The sequence below is a fragment of the Ctenocephalides felis genome, unplaced genomic scaffold, assembly GCF_003426905.1.
Source record: "Ctenocephalides felis isolate EL2017-DRISC unplaced genomic scaffold, ASM342690v1 CF-g0.4_SCAFFOLD_01886, whole genome shotgun sequence".
Lineage (NCBI taxonomy): Eukaryota > Metazoa > Arthropoda > Insecta > Siphonaptera > Pulicidae > Ctenocephalides > Ctenocephalides felis.
This window is the reverse complement of record NW_020538040.1, coordinates 137,731,043-137,750,910: the sequence shown is the minus strand read 5'-3', so window position 1 is coordinate 137,750,910 and position 19,868 is coordinate 137,731,043. Positions and strand designations below refer to the sequence as shown.

Sequence of the window (19,868 nt, the reverse complement as noted above, 5' to 3'; positions counted from 1 at the left end):
TTACAGGCTAAAAGCTCTGAAAAAAAGTATGAAGACGAACACGAACACGAACACGTTAACTCGGAATATTTTTAAGAGCAAATTTTCAAAAATCAAAAATTTTTATAATTGAACCAGTTTCTGGTAGAACTTTAATGGTTTAGTATGATGATTGAGACCAAGTACTCTATCGTTATACCAAGTGAATCAAAACAAAATGAAACCCAACAAAAAGTTGAGTTGACAATGTGTATATACTACTAAGTGCAATGAAACAGCTACTAGGTCGTTATTCCACAATAGTTAATAAGTTATAGCAGTCGCAAAAAATCGAAAATAAACATTTTTATTTATCTTTACGTTTCAAAACCTTCTGAACATTTTGGCATACCTTAGAAAAAATGGATGCATGTGTATGTGTGTGTGCGTGTGTATATGTGTGTGTGCGGATACAAATTTCGTCGACGATTTCGGGAACGTGGATGAAGCGATTTGAATAATTAAAAAAAAACATTCGATTCGTATTGATAAGAAGACATAGTGTCTAGCCGTTCCGAAGATATAGTGCAAAAAGTGCCAAAAACGGTAACTCAGTTTTTAAGAGAACGGAGCGTCCAATTTGAATAATATAAAAAACATTTTACTTGTATTGATCAAATTGAAATTGAGCGGTTTCGAAGATCTAGTAAAAAAAGTAAAAAAAATGCCATTTGGCGGTCAAAAATGACCATTAGACATATGCACTTCAAATTATCAGATATTTTATAGAGATTTTAACAATAAGCTCTCCATTATACTGTATTTCTGATCATTTGTGTCAAATTATGAAAAGTATTAGGAAGGAGTTGAATTGTGGTTTTTGAGGCTATTACAAACTTTTGCTGAATCACTACAACCACTATTAGTTGTGGGCAAAATTCAAGTTTTACGAAAACATTTAGAGTATAGGTTCCCAAACTTGTTTGTGCCGTGGACCCCCTGCAATCATTTTTGTTTTGCTATGAACCTCCTATATTAAAGTGACCACACGTACTAGTTTCGCCGGAACAGTCGCGGATTTCCATCAAGTGATGCGGGTTTTTATAAAATCAATATTTGGCCTGAATTGTTAAGGCACAGTTAAGGATGAAATAATCGCTTACTCACACAAATATAGAAATTGCCTAGCTGATCACCCGAACTTGCTCGCGAGAAAACTTCAGAACAACACTACCAGGGCCCGATTAAAAAGAAAATTTCTTCTGCATTAATCAATTATAGATAAGACCTTCGACAAATCACTGGCAATGGTCAGATGATTTGTATTTTGCCAATGCCTTCAGTTTCATGTCAAATATTTTACTTGTTGTCCGCTTCAGGACAGTTGTAAAAATTATTAAAATAATAATAATAAAAAAAAAATAAGAAAAAAAGTGAGCCGATGAAAAAGTATTAGATGTTTTATGTAGGTTATTAAGAAACGTTAGTGTTGTTTTTGTATCAGTTGACAAAATTTGTATCTTTTTTCGTTTGTGTTTGTACATTTGTTAATAAAAAATTTATTATGAATTGCACTCAAAAACATAACCCTTAGACACTATGAATAGAACAGCTTTAAACTCAGATACAGAACAGAAATACTATGTAGTGCGTTGACAGATTAGTCTAATCATATTATACTTCAAGAAAAGAGACCAGTCGTAGGAAATTGTATAAGAAATCAAATATAAGCTTCTAAAAAAAAGACAAAATATTTAGAAATCTTCCAGCTGTTTAAAATTAGATTAACACTTCACACGGATCTGAATATACTTGGAAGAAAATGAATTGCTTAAGAATGTCAAATTTTGCACAGAATGATTATTAGTTAATGAGAGTTAAGAGTGACAGACAATGTAATGAACTAACACTATAATGCATTATTCACTAAATTTCACTAAATGTTTATATTAATAAGTTAAAAAGTGTGAAGTTATTCCAGTGGATTAAGTATCATGTATACATAGATAAAAGAAGAATATATTTAAACTGGCAGTGAGCCATAACCATAAGCGATCCCTATGGCTCGCTCCACTGAACGAACGCGCACGAACGCGCACGACAAATCCTGTTTTTGACATGCGCGAGATTTGCTTTTGCTTGCAATAATTTAGTCTGCGCACATTGCGAACAGATTCGTCGTACGGATTAGTGCAATGGAGACGAACCACTACGTTTCTCTGTTTTGGCATTTGTTGTCGATGATCAACTGCGATTGACACATGTTGATGTTCTTAACGAAATTAAATAAATTTGTATCTAAAATACTTCGATAATGTCCAGTACGTACTGGATGACTCGCGACGTTCAGTACGGGTTTAAGCCGAAATTAGGAACGCAGAATAAATTTTACAAGACTCTTTACAGTTCGTTCTATAGACGAACCTCATCTTCCACTAAACGTCACCCTGATTATTTATATGGAGGTGTCTTCAATTTAGAATTTTCTCCCGATAGTTCTATATTAATATCCGCCAGGGAGAAAAATGCGTTCATATTGTGGGATCCAATTTCATTGGAAGAAATTAAAGTAGTGGAAAATGCTCACCATGACTGCGTCAATTGTATAAAGTTAGTATTAAAATTAAGCAAAACACCAGATATAAGCTATCATATTCTATCTATTGATAATTTTATAGGTAGATTAAACAAAAACGTATAATGCTGAAAAATGATAATAAACGTTTTCCCAATTTTTTAAACAATGAAAATTGCACAGAGATTTGCTTTCATGGTCTTACTTAATTGGTGTAATTTTATAACACAGCTTGATTGTTGAATTTGAAATGATATATTCGATGAGCAAATTGCAATTAGGGGATTTAATTGCTCTGTCATTAGCGAAGAACTAATCTGAATCATTCGAGAGTACAGACAATGATTATTTGCTATAATCAAAACTTATTTATTTCGATATAGTTTTATGACCACTTTTAAACTTTATGCATTACTACTTGTACCACATTTTCTTGAATATAAAACAAATACTTTCAATGCATACTGAATTTTAGGTATAGCTCTCATAAGAAATCACAGCAGAGACTTGTTTTCTTTTAACAACAATCTGGAAATATATTATATATTAACTTTGACATTTATTCCATCAGATAATATATAACTTTGCAAGATGTTTGATAAATAATTACGTTGATTCTTAAATAAAAACAAAAATTGATTATTACAAATATATAAATTTATATATATATAATTATAAATGTATATATTTGTGTGAAAAGTACAATGTCGCTACCACTATCAGTATTACTGGTAGCAAAGTCATCACTGCTTTGTAATTCATCACTAATTATTTTTTCTTCTTACAAACGATGTATGCCTGTGCCTCACCAAGTTTCGGAAATGTTTTATTTATGTTTCGTTCGGTAGACTTACGACGTCTTTAAGGCGTCCTGTTCGTGTTTAGGCCGATAACCTTGCGACGACACAATTAAACAGATTAAAAGATTTGTAATAAAATAACCCAAATTATATTGCGCGTATTTATATATTTAATGTTATAAATTATATTTCAGGTTCTTTTTGTATAGTTTTGATGTAATTGTTTCTATTTGATATAACTGTATTAAAAACAGAACCTTTTAAAGTAGAATATTTCATAACCTTTTAGAAATACAGTATATATCTCATTCCTTTGTTTGACTTCGAAAAACTTAAACATGCTTTTATGTAAAGCTCTTGATAAATTACAATTTAATGAGCAATTTTGTGCTGAATATGTTTTATCCAATTTTTACTTGCCTTACTAATTATGGGATTGCAGTTATAATAGCATCATATTTCTAGATTTGTCGATAGCAACACATTTGCTACTGCTTCTGATGATACCACAATAGCTTTATGGGATATTAGGAATTTAAAATCTCGGAAACGGCTTCTGAATGGACACAGGAATTGGGTGAAAAACATAGAGTATGAGCCAAATCAAAATCTCTTAATATCATCAGGTTTTGATGGAAGTGTATTTGCTTGGACACTCAATGCTTCAACAGAAAATGCAAACCTTTACAAGCAGATCTTCCACACTGCAGGTAGAAAAGTTGGCTCAAATATATGCAAAGATGTCTCTGTTTCTGCATAAAAGTATTCACACACTGTAATCTGTTTCAGGATTGATGAGATGCAAACTCTCACCAGATTCTTCAAAACTGCTCCTATGTACCACCGGAGGATTTATGGTTGTAATACACGATCTGAACATTTCGAAATTGGCGGAAGATCTAGATGGATTTAAGGTATAATTTTATTCACTTCATCTTAACATGTAGAAGACGCACGAAATGTGTTATTTGAAATAGGCTATTTTTGGTGTGGTCGCCACGAGTAAAGCACAATTTTCGATGCGGTCTTTAAGGTGTTAAACTAAATTTATATTTTATTATATTGTTTTATTGTTATTTTTGAACAAATATGATTTTACTATTATATAATACTATTATATAATATGATAAATCTGTTAAATAACTGAATTTATTGTAATTTAGCCAAACATCTTCCGATTGATGCAGATGGGTCGACAAAATATTCCAATTGCCGCCCAATATAAATATCTCTTCAAAGAAACTCGTTCGAGGAATAGAGTAGAAATTATCTCAGATTTTCCTGAGAACAATGACGCAGAAGTTATAAGTTCATTGCAGGTATTCATGACTTAAAATTATAGTCTTATCATCTAATGGTCACATTTTTTTGATTTGCTAACCTTTTTCTTATTGTGGTTTACAATTTAAAATGTGACTTGTAAAATATTCAAATTTATTTTAATTTTTATATTTAAAGCTTGTTTCATTATATATGCATCTTATGACAAAAAAACATTTTTATAATTATGTAAAATTCATAATCAGTCTATTCATAATTTTTTGTATGTTTAATTCAGATTCACCCTCATGGTTGGTGTGTCGTTAGTCGAAATACAAACTGTGATGAATCTTCTGAGGTCAGTAATTATTGTGATTCTATATTTATGTGTCGAACAAATAGTTCGTTTTATTGACTTTTTCAATGAGTTTTCAGTCTGAATCATCACAGTTTTATGTCCATTAAACAGAATAAAGATTCACCCTCATGGTTGGTGTGTCGTTAGTCGAAATACAAACTGTGATGAATCTTCTGAGGTCAGTAATTATTGTGATTCTGTATTTATGTGTCGAACAAATAGTTCGTTTTATTGACTTTTTCAATGAGTTTTCAGTCTGAATGCATCACAGTTTTATGTCCATTAAACAGAATAACTGTTATAAATCAGAACTTTATACCCAAATTAGTAAAATTGATCATTTTATACTCACAATATGTCATTTTCTGTACAAAATGTTTACATTAAAATATTGATACTTCTTTTTCTATTTTATACACAGATCAAGACAATTTTCTAGAAGAATAATTAGTTGAAAATAGTTAAAACTTGTATATATTTTTTGAGCACTATATTTATAGTGTGTACTATATATTACATATAGTTTAGATGGTCTTTTTAAATGAAAAATTCATTGTCAAAATTAATAGCTCCTTTTACTTTATCTGTTATAATTGTTTATATAATGGTAATGCTTTATGTACAGTGGACATGTGTGCATGATATCCAGAAGTACGTGCCAAAAAGTGATGACAGGTGTAACGATAATAGTAACGACTGTCCTCCTGCAAGAAATAACATAAACCCAGTACCTGCACAGGTATTGTTTAAATGAGTATATATATATATAATATATATAGAGATATATATTTATTTATTTATAAGAGAACAAATAGGCACTGAATAATTGTGTAATAAAAAGTTAAACTCTTTCATTATAGGCAAATGGAGGATCTAATTCTGATCTATGGGAAGCGGCTCTTTCAATTCGTGACCAACGCACTAGGCGTATCAATAACCCAACCCGGAGCACAAATCCTCAACATCAGTTTATGCATTTTATTGCTAGAATTAGTAGTGGACTTGTGCCAAATACTTTGGAAGAAATTGTTAATGGAATTAACATTCAAGCCATACCTACCACCTCAAATTTTAATAGGTCAAATGGACAAGAATCCTTACCTTCTGGGACTAATGTGGATAACACAATAGATGAAACAACCTATTATGACAATAGACCAAGATTGATAAGATACATCCTGGAATCTAACACTGGTAAAGGTTTTATAAAGGAATCATCTTTTTCACCTGAAGGCCGAGTGATATGTTCACCTTTTGGTTATGGTGTTAGACTATTAGCATTCAATGAAAATTGCCATGAATTATCAATGGTAAATAACAATTTAGGAGAAGCTACAGAATTAATTCCTGTGTGTCATATGTATTGCCACACAAACGCCGTTGTTAGTACAAAGTTTAGTCCAAAGCATTCTCTTTTTGTGTCTGGCTCTTTAAATGGGCAGATGATTAGTCATCATCCTGTACTTTAGATTTAGTTAAATTAACTTTAATTTATATACTAATTTAATTAGTTGAAAGCTTTAAGTATGTGTGGTTGATTTATCTTTAATAGTGAATTCTACATTACAGTAAGAAAATAAAATGTATACAAGCAAGAATGTAAATAAAAGGAATTTTATATGTAATACATAATAAAATTATATTTAAAATAATAACATTTAAAATAATTTATCTAAATATTTTTTTTTAAATAAGGACAAACATCTGTTCATTCATTTAAATTGTTAGTTATTATATTCGTTGCATTTTGTATCAATGTTCGTCTCCATTAACGCGGCGAGTGCGTACTGTGTAGTTTGGGCACCGTGCTATTCGTAGTTCGTTCTAACCCAGAATTATTACAAATCGAATCATTTATATCGCGTTACATGAAACCCAAAGAATTCAAATAAGAGTAGGGGTAATACGGAAGAAATAACACGTATGGACAAAATACATAGGCACCTTATTTGATAATTGGGGCGCGTTCCAGTAGTCAGTTCAAACGTGTTCTCGTCTTCAAAAGTTTATTTTATGGATGGTTTTCTCATATTTTTTGGAGACATATTTATTGTTATTTGTAATTATTAACTTCCCATAGGGTAAGTTATTGTAATCGTCCAAAATCCGAAATTGAAATTTTTTACATTTCTCGACGTTTTGAAGGTTACTGAACATTTTGGCATACCTCAGAAAAAATAGATGAGTGTGTGTGTATGTATGGATACAATTTTTCGTCCACGTTTTCGGGCAGACGGATCAACCGATTTGAATGGTTCAAAAAACATTCGATTCCTCTTGATAGGGAGATGTGCTGATTAGTTTTTGGCAAAGGCAGGTCCAGCCGTTTCGGATATACGGAGCAAACAGTGCAGAAAATGGAAATCGAGTTTTTGAGAGATCGGAGCATCCGATTTGAATGATCCAAAAAACATTCAATTCGTAATGATGGTGATTATTTTTGGCAAAGGCAGGTCCAGCCGTTTCGGAGATACCGAGCAAAATGTACAATAAATTTTGTTTTTGAGAGAACTAAGCATCCGATTCGAATGATTCAAAAAACATCCTGCTTGTGTTGACGAAAGAATTGCTTCTGGCAAAAAATTTTTTTTTTGTATATCGAACATAATTCAGATTTTAATTTTAATTTCAGCTAAAGTTCTAAAGCTCACTTAAATACTATAAATAAATAATTTTAACATTGCAATTCAGTTTATATAATTCTTATAAATATTAGATAATGTTATAGTATTTATTTATAATAATATAATTGAAAACATTTAATATTCCTCGAACATTTCGTTACGGTACGGGAAGTTCCTACAATTTGCCTTAAGGCACGATGCCATACACACCACTAGTTTTATTTAAGATTCAAATTGGAGATTCATTCCAATTCGTTAATTTGGCAATAGATGATGATTTTTTCTCCACCTTCTAAATGATTTATAATTTGAATTTTATTTTCAAGTGATCCTTGACAAAAAAGAAGGTGTTATTTTAATCCTTCTTTATGTTCTTTTGGCATGATGACAATTTGACGGTTCAGAATTTTTCTTTAGTATAAACCTTAAACGAAATGTGTTTATGAGCTGTTGAACGAAAACCATGTAACAGAAAGTCCGTGTTATCGGAGGAATGTCGCATTTTCAGCTTCACGTAATATGAAAACGGATAGTTGACTGTAAATATTTTAAATATTGGCATTTCATACTCTCAAAAAGGCATAAGGATGTATAATAAATCGGTTAAGTACAAGGTTGTGGCACATTTGATTCTTAAATTTAGCTATGCGGTTTCATAACATGCGTGTTTTTCGCATTAACAGTAAACTTGTGTTCTGTTCAAACTAAATTTTCAAAATTCACCTATAAAATTTATACAAAATAAGATGATGCTCACTTACCCCTATGAATTAACGCTGAACCAATGCTAACCCGTCTTTCTAATTGAAAGTATGTTATAAAAAAGCGTGTTATGGAACATGTTTCTTTTGGACACCGATGCTGGGAAAAAATAAACTGAAACGAATTAAAACATGATTTATGAGAATAAGATATGATATATGTAATAATAATGAAAAGATAATCCATTATCAATTATCTTAAAAGTTTTAATTTTGGTAATCTATTTAGCATTATTATTTTGTCCTAGATTACATTCTTTGTTATTAGTATTATGACTTATTTCTACTGATTTAGAATGTAGAGAGGGTTCTGATGTGCAATTGCCCTTGCCCTTGCCCATGCTCATGTAGTCCTTCACAGACCGACTTTCTGTTGAACTTCCAATAGATCGAGAAATTCTACAAAAAAATATTAAATTATTCATATCATCAATGAAAGATACGATTTTAATCTAAACTTACCCGCGAATTAACTTTTTGGCATGCATATCATTATAATTATTTAAAAATTCATTTTGTGTAGGCATGGGTGATTCTGATGGCGCAATGGTCTTTGCAATGCCTAGACTAAAACAAATATGTTAAGCAAATTGGCACATATCCCACTACACAAATAAATTGTGAATAAAAATACCTGTTTTCTCTTAATGATAGATTTAATAGAAAGCCTTTAAGATTTGGTAATGTCGCCCTCAAATCTTTTGTAACTAAACCAAGAAGAGACCATCTCAGCTGAGCTATATTTTTATTCAAAAGGTACACACCGTAATGTAATGCACTAGTTGAGTAATTTGATTTTGAATGTAGAGGAAATCTACAAGTAAATAATTAATTTGATAACAAAAACAAAATGATCAATTAACCCATATTAGCCTAAATTTTATTGAAGATATAATTGAAATCAATAAAGATCTTATTGACTTTCTTTTTTTAATTTTCACAAAACGTTTATTTTTCTTTTTTTATAAAAAAAGTAAAATAAAATTGAATTTCTAATTATGATTTTATGTATTATAAAAAGCCAACATGGGTTAAAAAAACTTACTCTCTTTCGTTATCTGCTATGTAATCTGTAACATTGTCAATTATTTTAGAACGAGACCCAAGATGAATTAAAGGGTACCTGTAAATGAAATAGAATTACATTAATATTTCATGTATTTATATTTAGTCCACATACAAATCTTTATGACGCATACTATGATAAAAAATTATCAATTTGATAAAATTTGCTATTGCAATAAACATTTTATCACAAATGGTTAAATATGAAGATATTATGAAAAAGATTTGCATATTTTATTTATAGGCAAAACCTAGTATAACACAGTACTTCTATAGCATGGATTCATGCTTATATGGTTTGAGAATTGAGAATATCCTGATTTTAACATGGTTTCACTCCAACATGATTTGAGAATTGAGCAAAACCCTTATATATATATATATATATATATATATATTATATATAATAATATATATATAAGATATAATAAAAGCTAACTTTCTCTAATTTATAATTAGTAAAATTAATGCTCAACAACAGCTCAATTATTGTGATAAAATTAGTGCAAAAGATGTCTAATTTGACACTTTTCATTCCAATGCCTATATTCGATTAACAAAAAAGACCTAAGGCTTATCCTTATAGTTAGTCATTTTCCTTAATTGAAAATCATATCAATGAAATGAGCACAAAATTCAAAAAGAAACTTCATAAGTACTTAGAATAATATACAGAAATTTATATAAATATTTACACTAAAATCAAGCAAATGAAGATAACAAATTTTTTGCATGAGTAGTTTTATGGAACAAAACTACCAGGATATATGACTACCAGTATGAATAAAAACAGATCTGGAGTTTCTGAGTTTAAAAAGGAGTACAAATAACAAAAACTACAGGGTCAAAAAACTTATATTCAAATTATAAAATTATTTTAAGGATAGTTTAATATCATGTGCAAAATTTGGGTTTGCACCATTATTTGAATTCTGTCAACTTCAACAATAATAAATTCAAAACAATAACAAATAAATTAATTTAACAAATCTTTTTGTAGTGGAATAATAATAATTATTCCTTTATAAACTTTATGTATAAAATAAAAACAAATCTTTATTAATATACATATAGTATTTTTCATGAAATAAAAATACCTTACATTCTCCTATCATTTTCTTTTCAAGAATTAATTGTATATTTTACAGGTAGTTCGATTAGCATACTATTACTTTACACAATTATAAATCATAAGTAATAATATAATACTAAATATTTTTCATTGGTTGTACACCATTGAAAGAGGTCATTTACCAACAAGGATTATCGTATACAGAATACAGAATATAAAACACAAAGTTGCAATAATTTAGGACATTTTATACCTAGAAAGTCATAAAATTGCTTGTGAGTCGAGAAAACGGCCGCTTCTTTCAACACAAATCTTTGTATTAATAACAAAATTTCATTTAGTACTAGTTTAGGGAAGTCGGATATGACAAAAACTCCGATATAACTCCGCCGGGATTCACCCCAAGGGAGGAGATGTATCGGAGTCTTAACTCCAGAGTGAGTTACCCATTTCATATACATATATATATATATATATATATATATATATATATATATATTATGATATATTGAAAAATTGCTGAATGATAACACACATACCATGTCGAAACATATAAATAAATAGTTCATTATTTATTGTTCTTTTATTTCGACGATTGGCTGCAAAGTAACATTCAAACATATGTCTCAATGTTGAACAAAAAATTTAAGTCTTGTATGTGTGTTATCATTCAGCAATTTTTTAATATTTATACAGTATCTAAAAATTTTTGTTACAAAGTTTAAACATGTTAAATTTAAAATATATTATAAAATAAAATAAATTCAACAAGTAAAAAAATTGATACATACCATACCAAGAAAAACACTCACAAATAATTAAACTAACAATAGTAGTAAACTAAATAGTAAACTAATAATAGTAATAGTAGTGTAGTTACTGATACATGTATGGCGAGCCAAGAACCGAGCGCAACCAATAAAAGCCGAGAATTCAGGAAAAGTTGACTCTTATCATAATATTATTAATTTTTTTTAAAATAATTTTTCAAATCTTTGACTCCTGTTGTTTTTCGAATTAAGTCTTTTTAATTCACTGTTCAACTATCCTTGAAATCTACTCCTGCATCAACTTTTCATGAATTCTCGGCTTCTATCTGTTGCGCTCGGTTCTTGGCTTGCCATACATGTACCAGTAACTACACTACATAACTCTTTGTTTAACTTTAAAACATTTTTTTTTTTATTTTATTCATGTTTTATTTTTCAATTATTGTTAGTTTAATTATTTGTGAGTGTTATTCCTGGTGTGGTATGTATCCATTTTTTACTTGTTTAATTTATTTTGTTCTATAATATATTTTAAATTTAACCTGATTGAACTTTGTAAAAATTCTTTTAGATACCGTATAAATATTAAAAAATTGCTGAATGATGACACATATACCGCGTCGAAACGTATAAATAAATATTTCATTTTTTATTGTTCTTTATTTCGACGATTGGCTGCAAATTAACCCTCAACATATATATATATATATATATATATATAGATATAGATATATAACTACATACCTTAAAGGAATTTGTAGAATAATGCTAATCATATATACAGTGTGAGCTGCAAATCCAAGAGCTACAGACAAACTATTGCAGTAATTTTGATTTAAAGACTCCGCGTCCGGTAAAGGCACATTCAATATATTCATAATATCCTTGGAAACCTGTTAAAATGATAATTAAATAAACTTATATAAATATTATGTCAAATCATAATAAGACTTTAATACATTCTCATATCAAGTAGGTAAATAATAAATTCTGTAACTAACAATTCAATTCATAATTGCAAAGAAATGAATTAATGAACTAATGAAATTAATAGATATAGAGAAGTAAAACTTTACATAAATTATCAAATAAAAAGTTGACAAGAAAACAATTTATTTAATTTAGATATATCTATAACTGAGATAAGGTGCTATAATTTGATTTTATAAACTTGCAAATACTCACTTCTGTTATGGGATAAATTGTTAAAATTCCGGAGAGCAATTTTGCTTGCCTAATGCACAAAGCTGCCTTTGTTACATTTAATGAGTCATTCAACGTCTTCAATGAAAATTCATTTTTCTTAGAGTTCTCTCGGTCTTTACTCAAGCTATGATAATTGTTCATCAAATCAGAACCTATATTGAGAGAAGAATAATTACAAGAATGCTTTTAAAATTATCAAGCAAAGGAAACATGTAAAAATTACATCATTTTTATAATTATGATGAAAAATCATTCTGAAATATTGCACAATGCATAATTCACAATGTGCAAAGTCCATTAGAAGTCATACAAAATAGGGAAGACTTGATTATGATCTATTTATATACAATTTGAATTAATACTGCATGGTGAAATACCATTTGACTTATAAAGATTTATTTATTCATTTCTAACATAATGTTAAAAATTATGGCATTTCATTACTGATAATGTAATAAATAAATGTGGCACATTAATTTCTGTTTCTGTATTATGCTCGTACAAAACAGATGAATATTATCAGTAGATAAATTTTTTTTTTCTTTTAAATTTAGGTGGTCACCATATAAGGTATCACTGTACTGGCACTGATATAGTATAAAATACAACCAGGAAGAATATTTCTTATCTTACCTAAGTCATTATTTGATTCATTAATAGCTAACTTTTGCGATTGCAACAGGCGTAATTTAATTCGTTTCAAATCCGCTTCAACATTTAATAATTTACAAACACATTTAGCAGTTTCAATCTGCTTATGAAGTTCATGTGCTCTCAGTATTTTATCTGGATCAGGTTGAGGTGACTAAAAAAATAAATTGAAATATATGATATACTCTGGTTTCAGAGATCTTCACTAGTTTATGCAGTTAAAAAAGCAAAACTTTTTTCAAAAAATGTCAAAAAAACAAACAAATAAAAGAAATGGATAATTTACAACATTTTCATATATTTAAATCATTTAATTTCTAAAAATAAAGATAATCAAAATAAAATTTGTTTCGTTCGTTTAATAAAGTCTAAACACATTAATAAAATAATATCTATAGACATTATCAAATTATTCAGTTATAAACATAATACAGTAGAACCTCAATTAACCGGACTAATTGTTGTCGATGGGCATTCGGATAATCGATAATCTGGACAATAAAATGCATAAAGAATAATGTTGTGTATTTATTGAAAATAAAAATTACATACATAGATATCAACGAAAATCAATGTTTATTAAGAAATTAACACTTCCCTATGTTTGTACATACATATTTTCTTCGATTACATTACATACATGTACTAAATTGCAGCATAAATCATGCTAAAATTCAAAATGTAGGTATGTACATACATATAAATTGGTCGCGGTTGGTAGTCTGGATAATCGCGAGTCGGTATAACTGAGGTTCGGATAATTGAGGTTCTACTGTACAATAATTTTTATTAATAAAACACTGTAGGTAATAATAAACAAATAACTAGCTTAACTAGATAGGTGAATAGTGAATACCACCTTTTATAGGGCAGTATCAATCATCATGATTCACTTAAATCAATAATTCATACATTTTAAAACGGTAAATACTTAGTACTTCAATACATTTTGTTTTAATAATGAAATAATTATAAACAAAATACTTATTTTAATAAATAAATATTTCATACCTGTTGTAACATGTACCAATTCAGTCTATTGCTATTCAGTTCTTTGTAAATTTTTTTCCTGTGCTCTATTAATTTAGCTTTATTATCAGTGCAGTTTTCTAAACAAATCGGACTCTTTAAACAAATTTTTTCCCTCAGCTCATAAGCGCTCATAAGACGCTTTTTAAATAATAGTTGTAAATCTTGTAGCTGAAGCAACTTTTGTACATTATAGCTCGGCCTTATTTCTGAATTGAGAAATTTCAAACTCGTATACCTTACTTTGTATACATCTATTGGCTCTGTATTATCTTCACCGGCTTCTTTCTTACTACTAATAAAGATTTTGACTGGATTTCTATTTAGTAAACAATCATAAGACGTAAAAAAGCCTCCATTCAATTGAAACACTAAAGAATTTTCTACAAGATTCATAGAGTTTCGATTTTCTATATTAACTAGGCCAGAAAAGAATATACCCCATTTCAAAAAAATAATGTCTTTGTTCTCGGCGGGATAATGCTTCCATATTCTTATGAAGACACTTTTAGAAGAGGATTTGGTCAATAGTTCACAATCGATGTCACACCAAGCGGGATTATTATTATCGATTTTTTCGCTCGTGTAAAAGGGGGCACACATAGAAGTCAAGTGTAGGGTGTAATAGAAACTGCATTGGTTGTCATTTACCAAATTGTGCCCTGTGATTTGGATCAAATTTCTCAATCGCAATTGCTGAGTTACGAGCGGTGTCCATTCTCTACATCTTGGTCGCCCATGCATCTTTTACAATGTGATGCTAATCAATTACACTGCAAGACTTTATTAACTTTTCAACGAACTGTCATCAGGTGTAATAAAATAAATAAATAATCACACGAACCGATAACTGTTAACTGCACATGCTGAAGTTGCACATTAGACAAATGTCAAACTGACAACTTGCGCCGATGCAATGACAAAAAAATGTAAACACCCAATGGTGGTAGTCAGGACTCACGTACTAAAATAAAAACCAAATCTATTATTTATCTTTGACCAAATCCTTAATTGATGGCACTTGTCGCGTGGGGCGCTGCGGTTGCAAAACAAAATTATAAACTCTAAAAAATAAATAAAAACACGTCGCCGAATTCAAATTGGTTGTCATTATAAAGTTGATTAATTCGTAATTATTCCCGTAGGGTAAGTTATAGTAATCGCAAAAAAATCGAAAATATTTTTAACTTCTCTTAGGGTAAGTTATAGCAATCGCAAAAAAATCGAAAATGAAAATTTTTATATATCTTTACGTTTTAAAGGTTTCTGAATATTTTAGCATACCTTATTGTTAGATAAAATGTATTTATGTGTGTGCGGATTCAAATTTTCGTCGATGATTTTGGGAACACCGATCAACCAATTTGAATAATTCAAAAAACATTCGATTCGTATTGATAAGGAGACGGGCTGATTAGTTTTTGGCGAAGGCAGGTCTAGCCGTTCCGAAGATACGGGGCAAAAAGTCACAAAAATGGTAACTCAGTTTTTAAGAGAACGGAGCGTCCGATTTTAATAATTCAAAAAACATTTTACTTGTATTGACAAGATGAAGAACTGATTAAATTTTTGGCAAAGCAGATCTAGCGGTTGTAGACTCGCAATAAAAATAAGTTAAAAAAATGTCATTTGGCGGTCAAAAATGTTTATTGGACATCAAGTTATCAGATATTTTATAGAAATTTTAATAATGTGTACACATTTTGTGTAAATTTCTTTGTGTTCCGTACCAAGATTTTTGATTACGGTACGAATAGTTCCAGCAATTTGCCTTAAGGTATGATGCATGCAACCCACTAGTTTTTATATATCTTCACGAGACGTTCCGAGGTTTCGGAACACTGGCTGATTTCGGGAACACGCTTCAACCGATTTGATTGATTCAAAAAACATTCGATTCCTATTGATAAGGAGACGTGCTGATTAGTTTTTAGCTCAGGCAGGTCCAGCCGTTTAGAAGATACGAGGCAAAAAGTGCCAGAAATGGTAATTCAGTTTTTGAAAGAACAGAGGGTCCGTTTTCAGTAATTCAAAAAACATCTCGCTTGTATTGACAAAATGAATAATTGGTAAAATTTTTTGAAAGGCAGGTCTAGCGGTTTCGGATATCTAGTAAAAAAAAACAAAATCGTTCTTTGGCAGTCAAAAATGATCATTAGATACATGATATACGGACATCAAATTATCAGATATTTTATAGAGGTTTTAATATTAACTATTAATTTTGTTTACATTTTTATGAGATCCGTACCAATATTTATCCGTAAGACTGCGACGTGGCGCTTACGCGATTCGATATTTTTTTAAAAGTATTTCAAACAAGTCAGATTTTTCCAAAAAAAAAATAAAATTTTCAAAAATCTAATTTTTCAAAGTTTTGAAATTTTTTTAAAGTTTATATGAAAATTTTAATTTTTGGTACGGGAAGTTCCAGCAATTTTCACCACTAGTTAACGCTTCTATTCGTTTCTTTATAATTCTAGTTCTCTTTACATATTCGAATTATTACTGAGCGCTAATATTAAAGCCATATTCAAGCATATCCTGACTGAAACTTGAACGATTTTTTTGATGTGAATTAATCAAGTTGATCGAATATATTAAATTATTTTGCGTTTGGTTACTTTCTAATCAAAATTGTGGGCAATAACATGAACTTACCGATACATGTTAAAAATCGGTTTAATCAGTCAGAATCGATTATTAGATACAATTTTCAACTATTTCGAAAACAAAGTTTCCGCTTTTGCTAAAAACTGATCAATGCGATATTCTATTAGCATTCTAAACTTAAACAATCTTATAATATTTGTGATTATATAAATTTTTTTTTTTATTGTTTGAACAGCAATCAGAAGTCCTGTATGTTCTATAAGCTGTTGGTTAACGACTTAAGACTACTTATTTCATGAGAGGCAATCCATCGATTAACCATTCTCTTATGTGTGGGATATTCTTGATATTAGCTCTTACGTCTAGTAGTTAACATATGATTGAATGTTGCAGCTACGTCCACGAAGGACGATTTTCACTTGGAATTATATTGTGATCTATAACCCCAAGTGGAAATTTGACATCAAAGTTGCCTGATGTCGGGCTACGGCGGTAGCGGGAATCGATCCAGCGAACCTGGAACTAGTTGCCGCTAGCCCACGCTCTAACCGATATCGCCACCGCTGGCCGATTATATAAATATAATTAATTTATTTAACTCATTTTATACTTTTCAATGTTTTTTATTTAAATGTGAACATCAACGATAATCAGCAGGTACAAATAAAAAATTTAACATTCGACCACTCATCGTTGGCCTATAATATTTTTTTATGATGATTATTATTAGACAATAAAACATATCGGTATACAAAATTTCATCAACATTGTCAAGAATTTTTTTTTCAACAATTGGTTATGAAAAAACTGGAATTGAATAAATAATAAATACGAGATGTTTAAAACAATAAATATGGGTGCGTGATTCAAATAAAGATTTGGTAAAATTTAGTAGTTGTTACAACTAGCCCCAAACACGGGGTGAGCTGAAACACTGTACTGTTTCTAAAAAATTATTAATTGTGAAATAATGAACAACATTTGTGAAATTATTCGGACTTGGTAGAGGATAGTTACAGCAACTATACATCTTTTTTTTGTGGAAATATAATCAGTGGACTTCAGTATATATTGATTTTAAAAGCAACTGTGTTGCAACCAGCCACTAGCTCAACTACAGAAAATTCTCGTGTCATGATGTTCGTCGCAGTACTCCTCCGAAACGGTTTGACCGATTTTTACATAATATTACAATCGCAATCGATATGATAGGGAATCGGCCATCATTTATTTTTTATACCCCTAAGTGGTAAGGGTTGGCAACCTTTAAGATTTTTTTTTAGTTTTTCGATTATTTTTTATTTTATTTTATAATTTGTGATGAAAAACACATAGAGCCCTAAATTTTACCCTCCTAGCACAAACCCCTATTTCGTGAAAAAATTGAAATAAAAAAATATGTTTTTACTTTCCCCAAGCACTAATTGTCTCTTCTCAAGACAAAATGTTTTTTGAATCATTCGAATTGGATGCTTTGTGTAAAAAACTGCCATTTTTTATACTTTTGGCACTGACCTCTGAATTGGCTTGGCCTGTCTTTGCCGAAAACTAATCACCACTTCTTACCATAATTACGAATTAATTACCGCTTTTTCGAATCGTTCAAATCGGTTTAGCAGTGCTCCCGAAAATGCGGACGAAAAATTGTATCCATACATAAACATACACACACACACACACACACATATATATATATATATATATATCTGTTTTCTAAGATATGCCAAAATGCTCAGAAATCTTTGAAACGTCAATTTACGCAAACAAATTAATTTTAGATTTTTGGACGATTACTATAACTTATCCTACGAGAAGTTAAAATTAATGAATTAATGAAAACCGTGATAATAATAATATTAAAATGTGCCAATTCAATTCAAATAAAATGAGTTTCAGATTAAGCTGGCACTTGACTATTAATAAGCCCAGGACTATTAATAAGCCCAGGAAAGTTTATATATGGCATGCGTTGCAATGGGTCACATATATAGCACATACTTCCTCTTTGACAATCAGTTAGTCATTTGTTACAAATCTGCTAGAAATATTTTTAATGCTAAACAACGTTTACCAGGTCAGCTAGTATATCACGTCTATAACGTTTACAGGTTCAGCTAGTATATATATATATATATATATATATATATATATATATATATTGTCAAACCTCATAAATAATGATAATTTACTTCTTACTGTTTGTACAACTTGAGATTTAATATTAATCATTCGAAAGACTTTCATTTTTCAATTTGTTCAAAGTTAATCACTCATGGTTTAATTCGGCTCTGTGCATTATTATTAACCCGTGCATAACTAAAACTCTTAGAAAGTTTTTTTTAACGTTCTGCATGCATTCACAGCTTGGGCATATAATTCATATTTAATAAAATAATATCAGATTAAAAAATGAATTTTTAGTTGCATTCGTTCTAAATCAATGGGGATTTGAAAATATCATGATATAGTTTCCGAATAATAAATATGAAATGAATCGAGCTTAATAATATACAAGACTCTAAATAAATATTGTCTATTAAAATTTTCGTGCCATTGATAATGATTTGTCAAATTTATATGTTTGAGCTTCACATGCCCTTTGGAAATAATCTGAGAAATATCCTCAAATTCATTCAACTTTAAATTCTCCTTCAAAAGCTCATTCGGAAAAAAGTTGTATCGAGTCCGAAGTTAATTTTGAATGAATAAGTTAGAAATATTCAATCAATATTTAATATTCACAAAAGCTTCTGTTGTAGTTATTTCAATCCTGGCTTATTGCTGAATGTATACATTGATTTTTTAGTTTTAGCATATTTTCCTAGAGAATTCGTGGCAAGTGATAGATCTTCGCCCTTGCAACCACAAGGTTCCGAGTTTAAATTTTGCGTTACTTGCAACATCATATCAAGCACTTATGATATTCATTTTTATTCGAAAATATGGATCATAAATATATTTTTAATTGATAACTACCTTTACGGGCATAGCAGCAAAAAGGTTAAAAGATCATAACAATTAACTAATGGTGTATGGTATCGTGCCTTGGCAAATTGCTGAAACTTCGCATACGAAAAAAAATTTTTTCTAAAAAAGATGATTTTTTTAAAACTTTGAAAGAATTAG

The 19,868-nt window shown here is 29.7% G+C and overlaps 2 protein-coding genes across 3 annotated transcripts; one reads left to right on the top strand and one right to left on the bottom strand.

The window, feature by feature from the left end:
* The first annotated feature begins 2,123 nt into the window (after positions 1–2,123).
* Positions 2,124–6,555, top strand: LOC113377212 (DDB1- and CUL4-associated factor 10 homolog). 2 transcript variants are annotated; one of them, XM_026617446.1, is made up of 7 exons: positions 2,124–2,568; positions 3,799–4,043; positions 4,123–4,247; positions 4,497–4,652; positions 5,070–5,129; positions 5,577–5,690; positions 5,812–6,555. In XM_026617446.1, exons 1-7 carry the CDS (start codon positions 2,273–2,275, stop codon positions 6,418–6,420), a joined length of 1,605 nt encoding a protein of 534 aa, XP_026473231.1. In that variant the 5' UTR covers positions 2,124–2,272; the 3' UTR covers positions 6,421–6,555. The 2 variants fall into 2 exon arrangements, with proteins under 2 accessions (XP_026473231.1, XP_026473230.1); XM_026617445.1 differs by lacking the exon at positions 5,070–5,129 and adding an exon at positions 4,892–4,951.
* Positions 6,556–8,557: 2,002 nt separating this feature from the next.
* On the bottom strand, positions 8,558–15,090 carry LOC113375980 (UV radiation resistance-associated gene protein-like). The gene is made up of 8 exons (XM_026615917.1): positions 14,112–15,090; positions 13,083–13,254; positions 12,429–12,601; positions 11,988–12,136; positions 9,382–9,459; positions 8,971–9,150; positions 8,799–8,903; positions 8,558–8,735 (listed from the first exon to the last, which is right to left on the bottom strand). Exons 1-8 carry the CDS (start codon positions 14,871–14,873, stop codon positions 8,558–8,560), a joined length of 1,797 nt encoding a protein of 598 aa, XP_026471702.1. The 5' UTR covers positions 14,874–15,090.
* Between the last annotated feature and the right edge of the window lie 4,778 nt (positions 15,091–19,868).

Excerpts from the sequence above, each read along its gene's own strand:
- LOC113377212 (XM_026617446.1), top strand. The coding sequence starts at position 2,273 with ATGTCCAGTACGTACTGGATGACTCGCGACGTTCAGTACGGGTTTAAG. Across the intron at positions 2,569-3,798 it reads GACTGCGTCAATTGTATAAA|ATTTGTCGATAGCAACACAT; the intron begins GTTAGTATTAAA and ends TCATATTTCTAG. Across the intron at positions 5,691-5,811 it reads TAAACCCAGTACCTGCACAG|GCAAATGGAGGATCTAATTC; the intron begins GTATTGTTTAAA and ends CTTTCATTATAG.
- LOC113375980 (XM_026615917.1), bottom strand. The coding sequence starts at position 14,873 with ATGCATGGGCGACCAAGATGTAGAGAATGGACACCGCTCGTAACTCAG. Across the intron at positions 12,137-12,428 it reads CAATTTATCCCATAACAGAA|GTTTCCAAGGATATTATGAA; the intron begins GTGAGTATTTGC and ends TCATTTTAACAG. Across the intron at positions 8,736-8,798 it reads GCCAAAAAGTTAATTCGCGG|AATTTCTCGATCTATTGGAA; the intron begins GTAAGTTTAGAT and ends ATTTTTTTGTAG.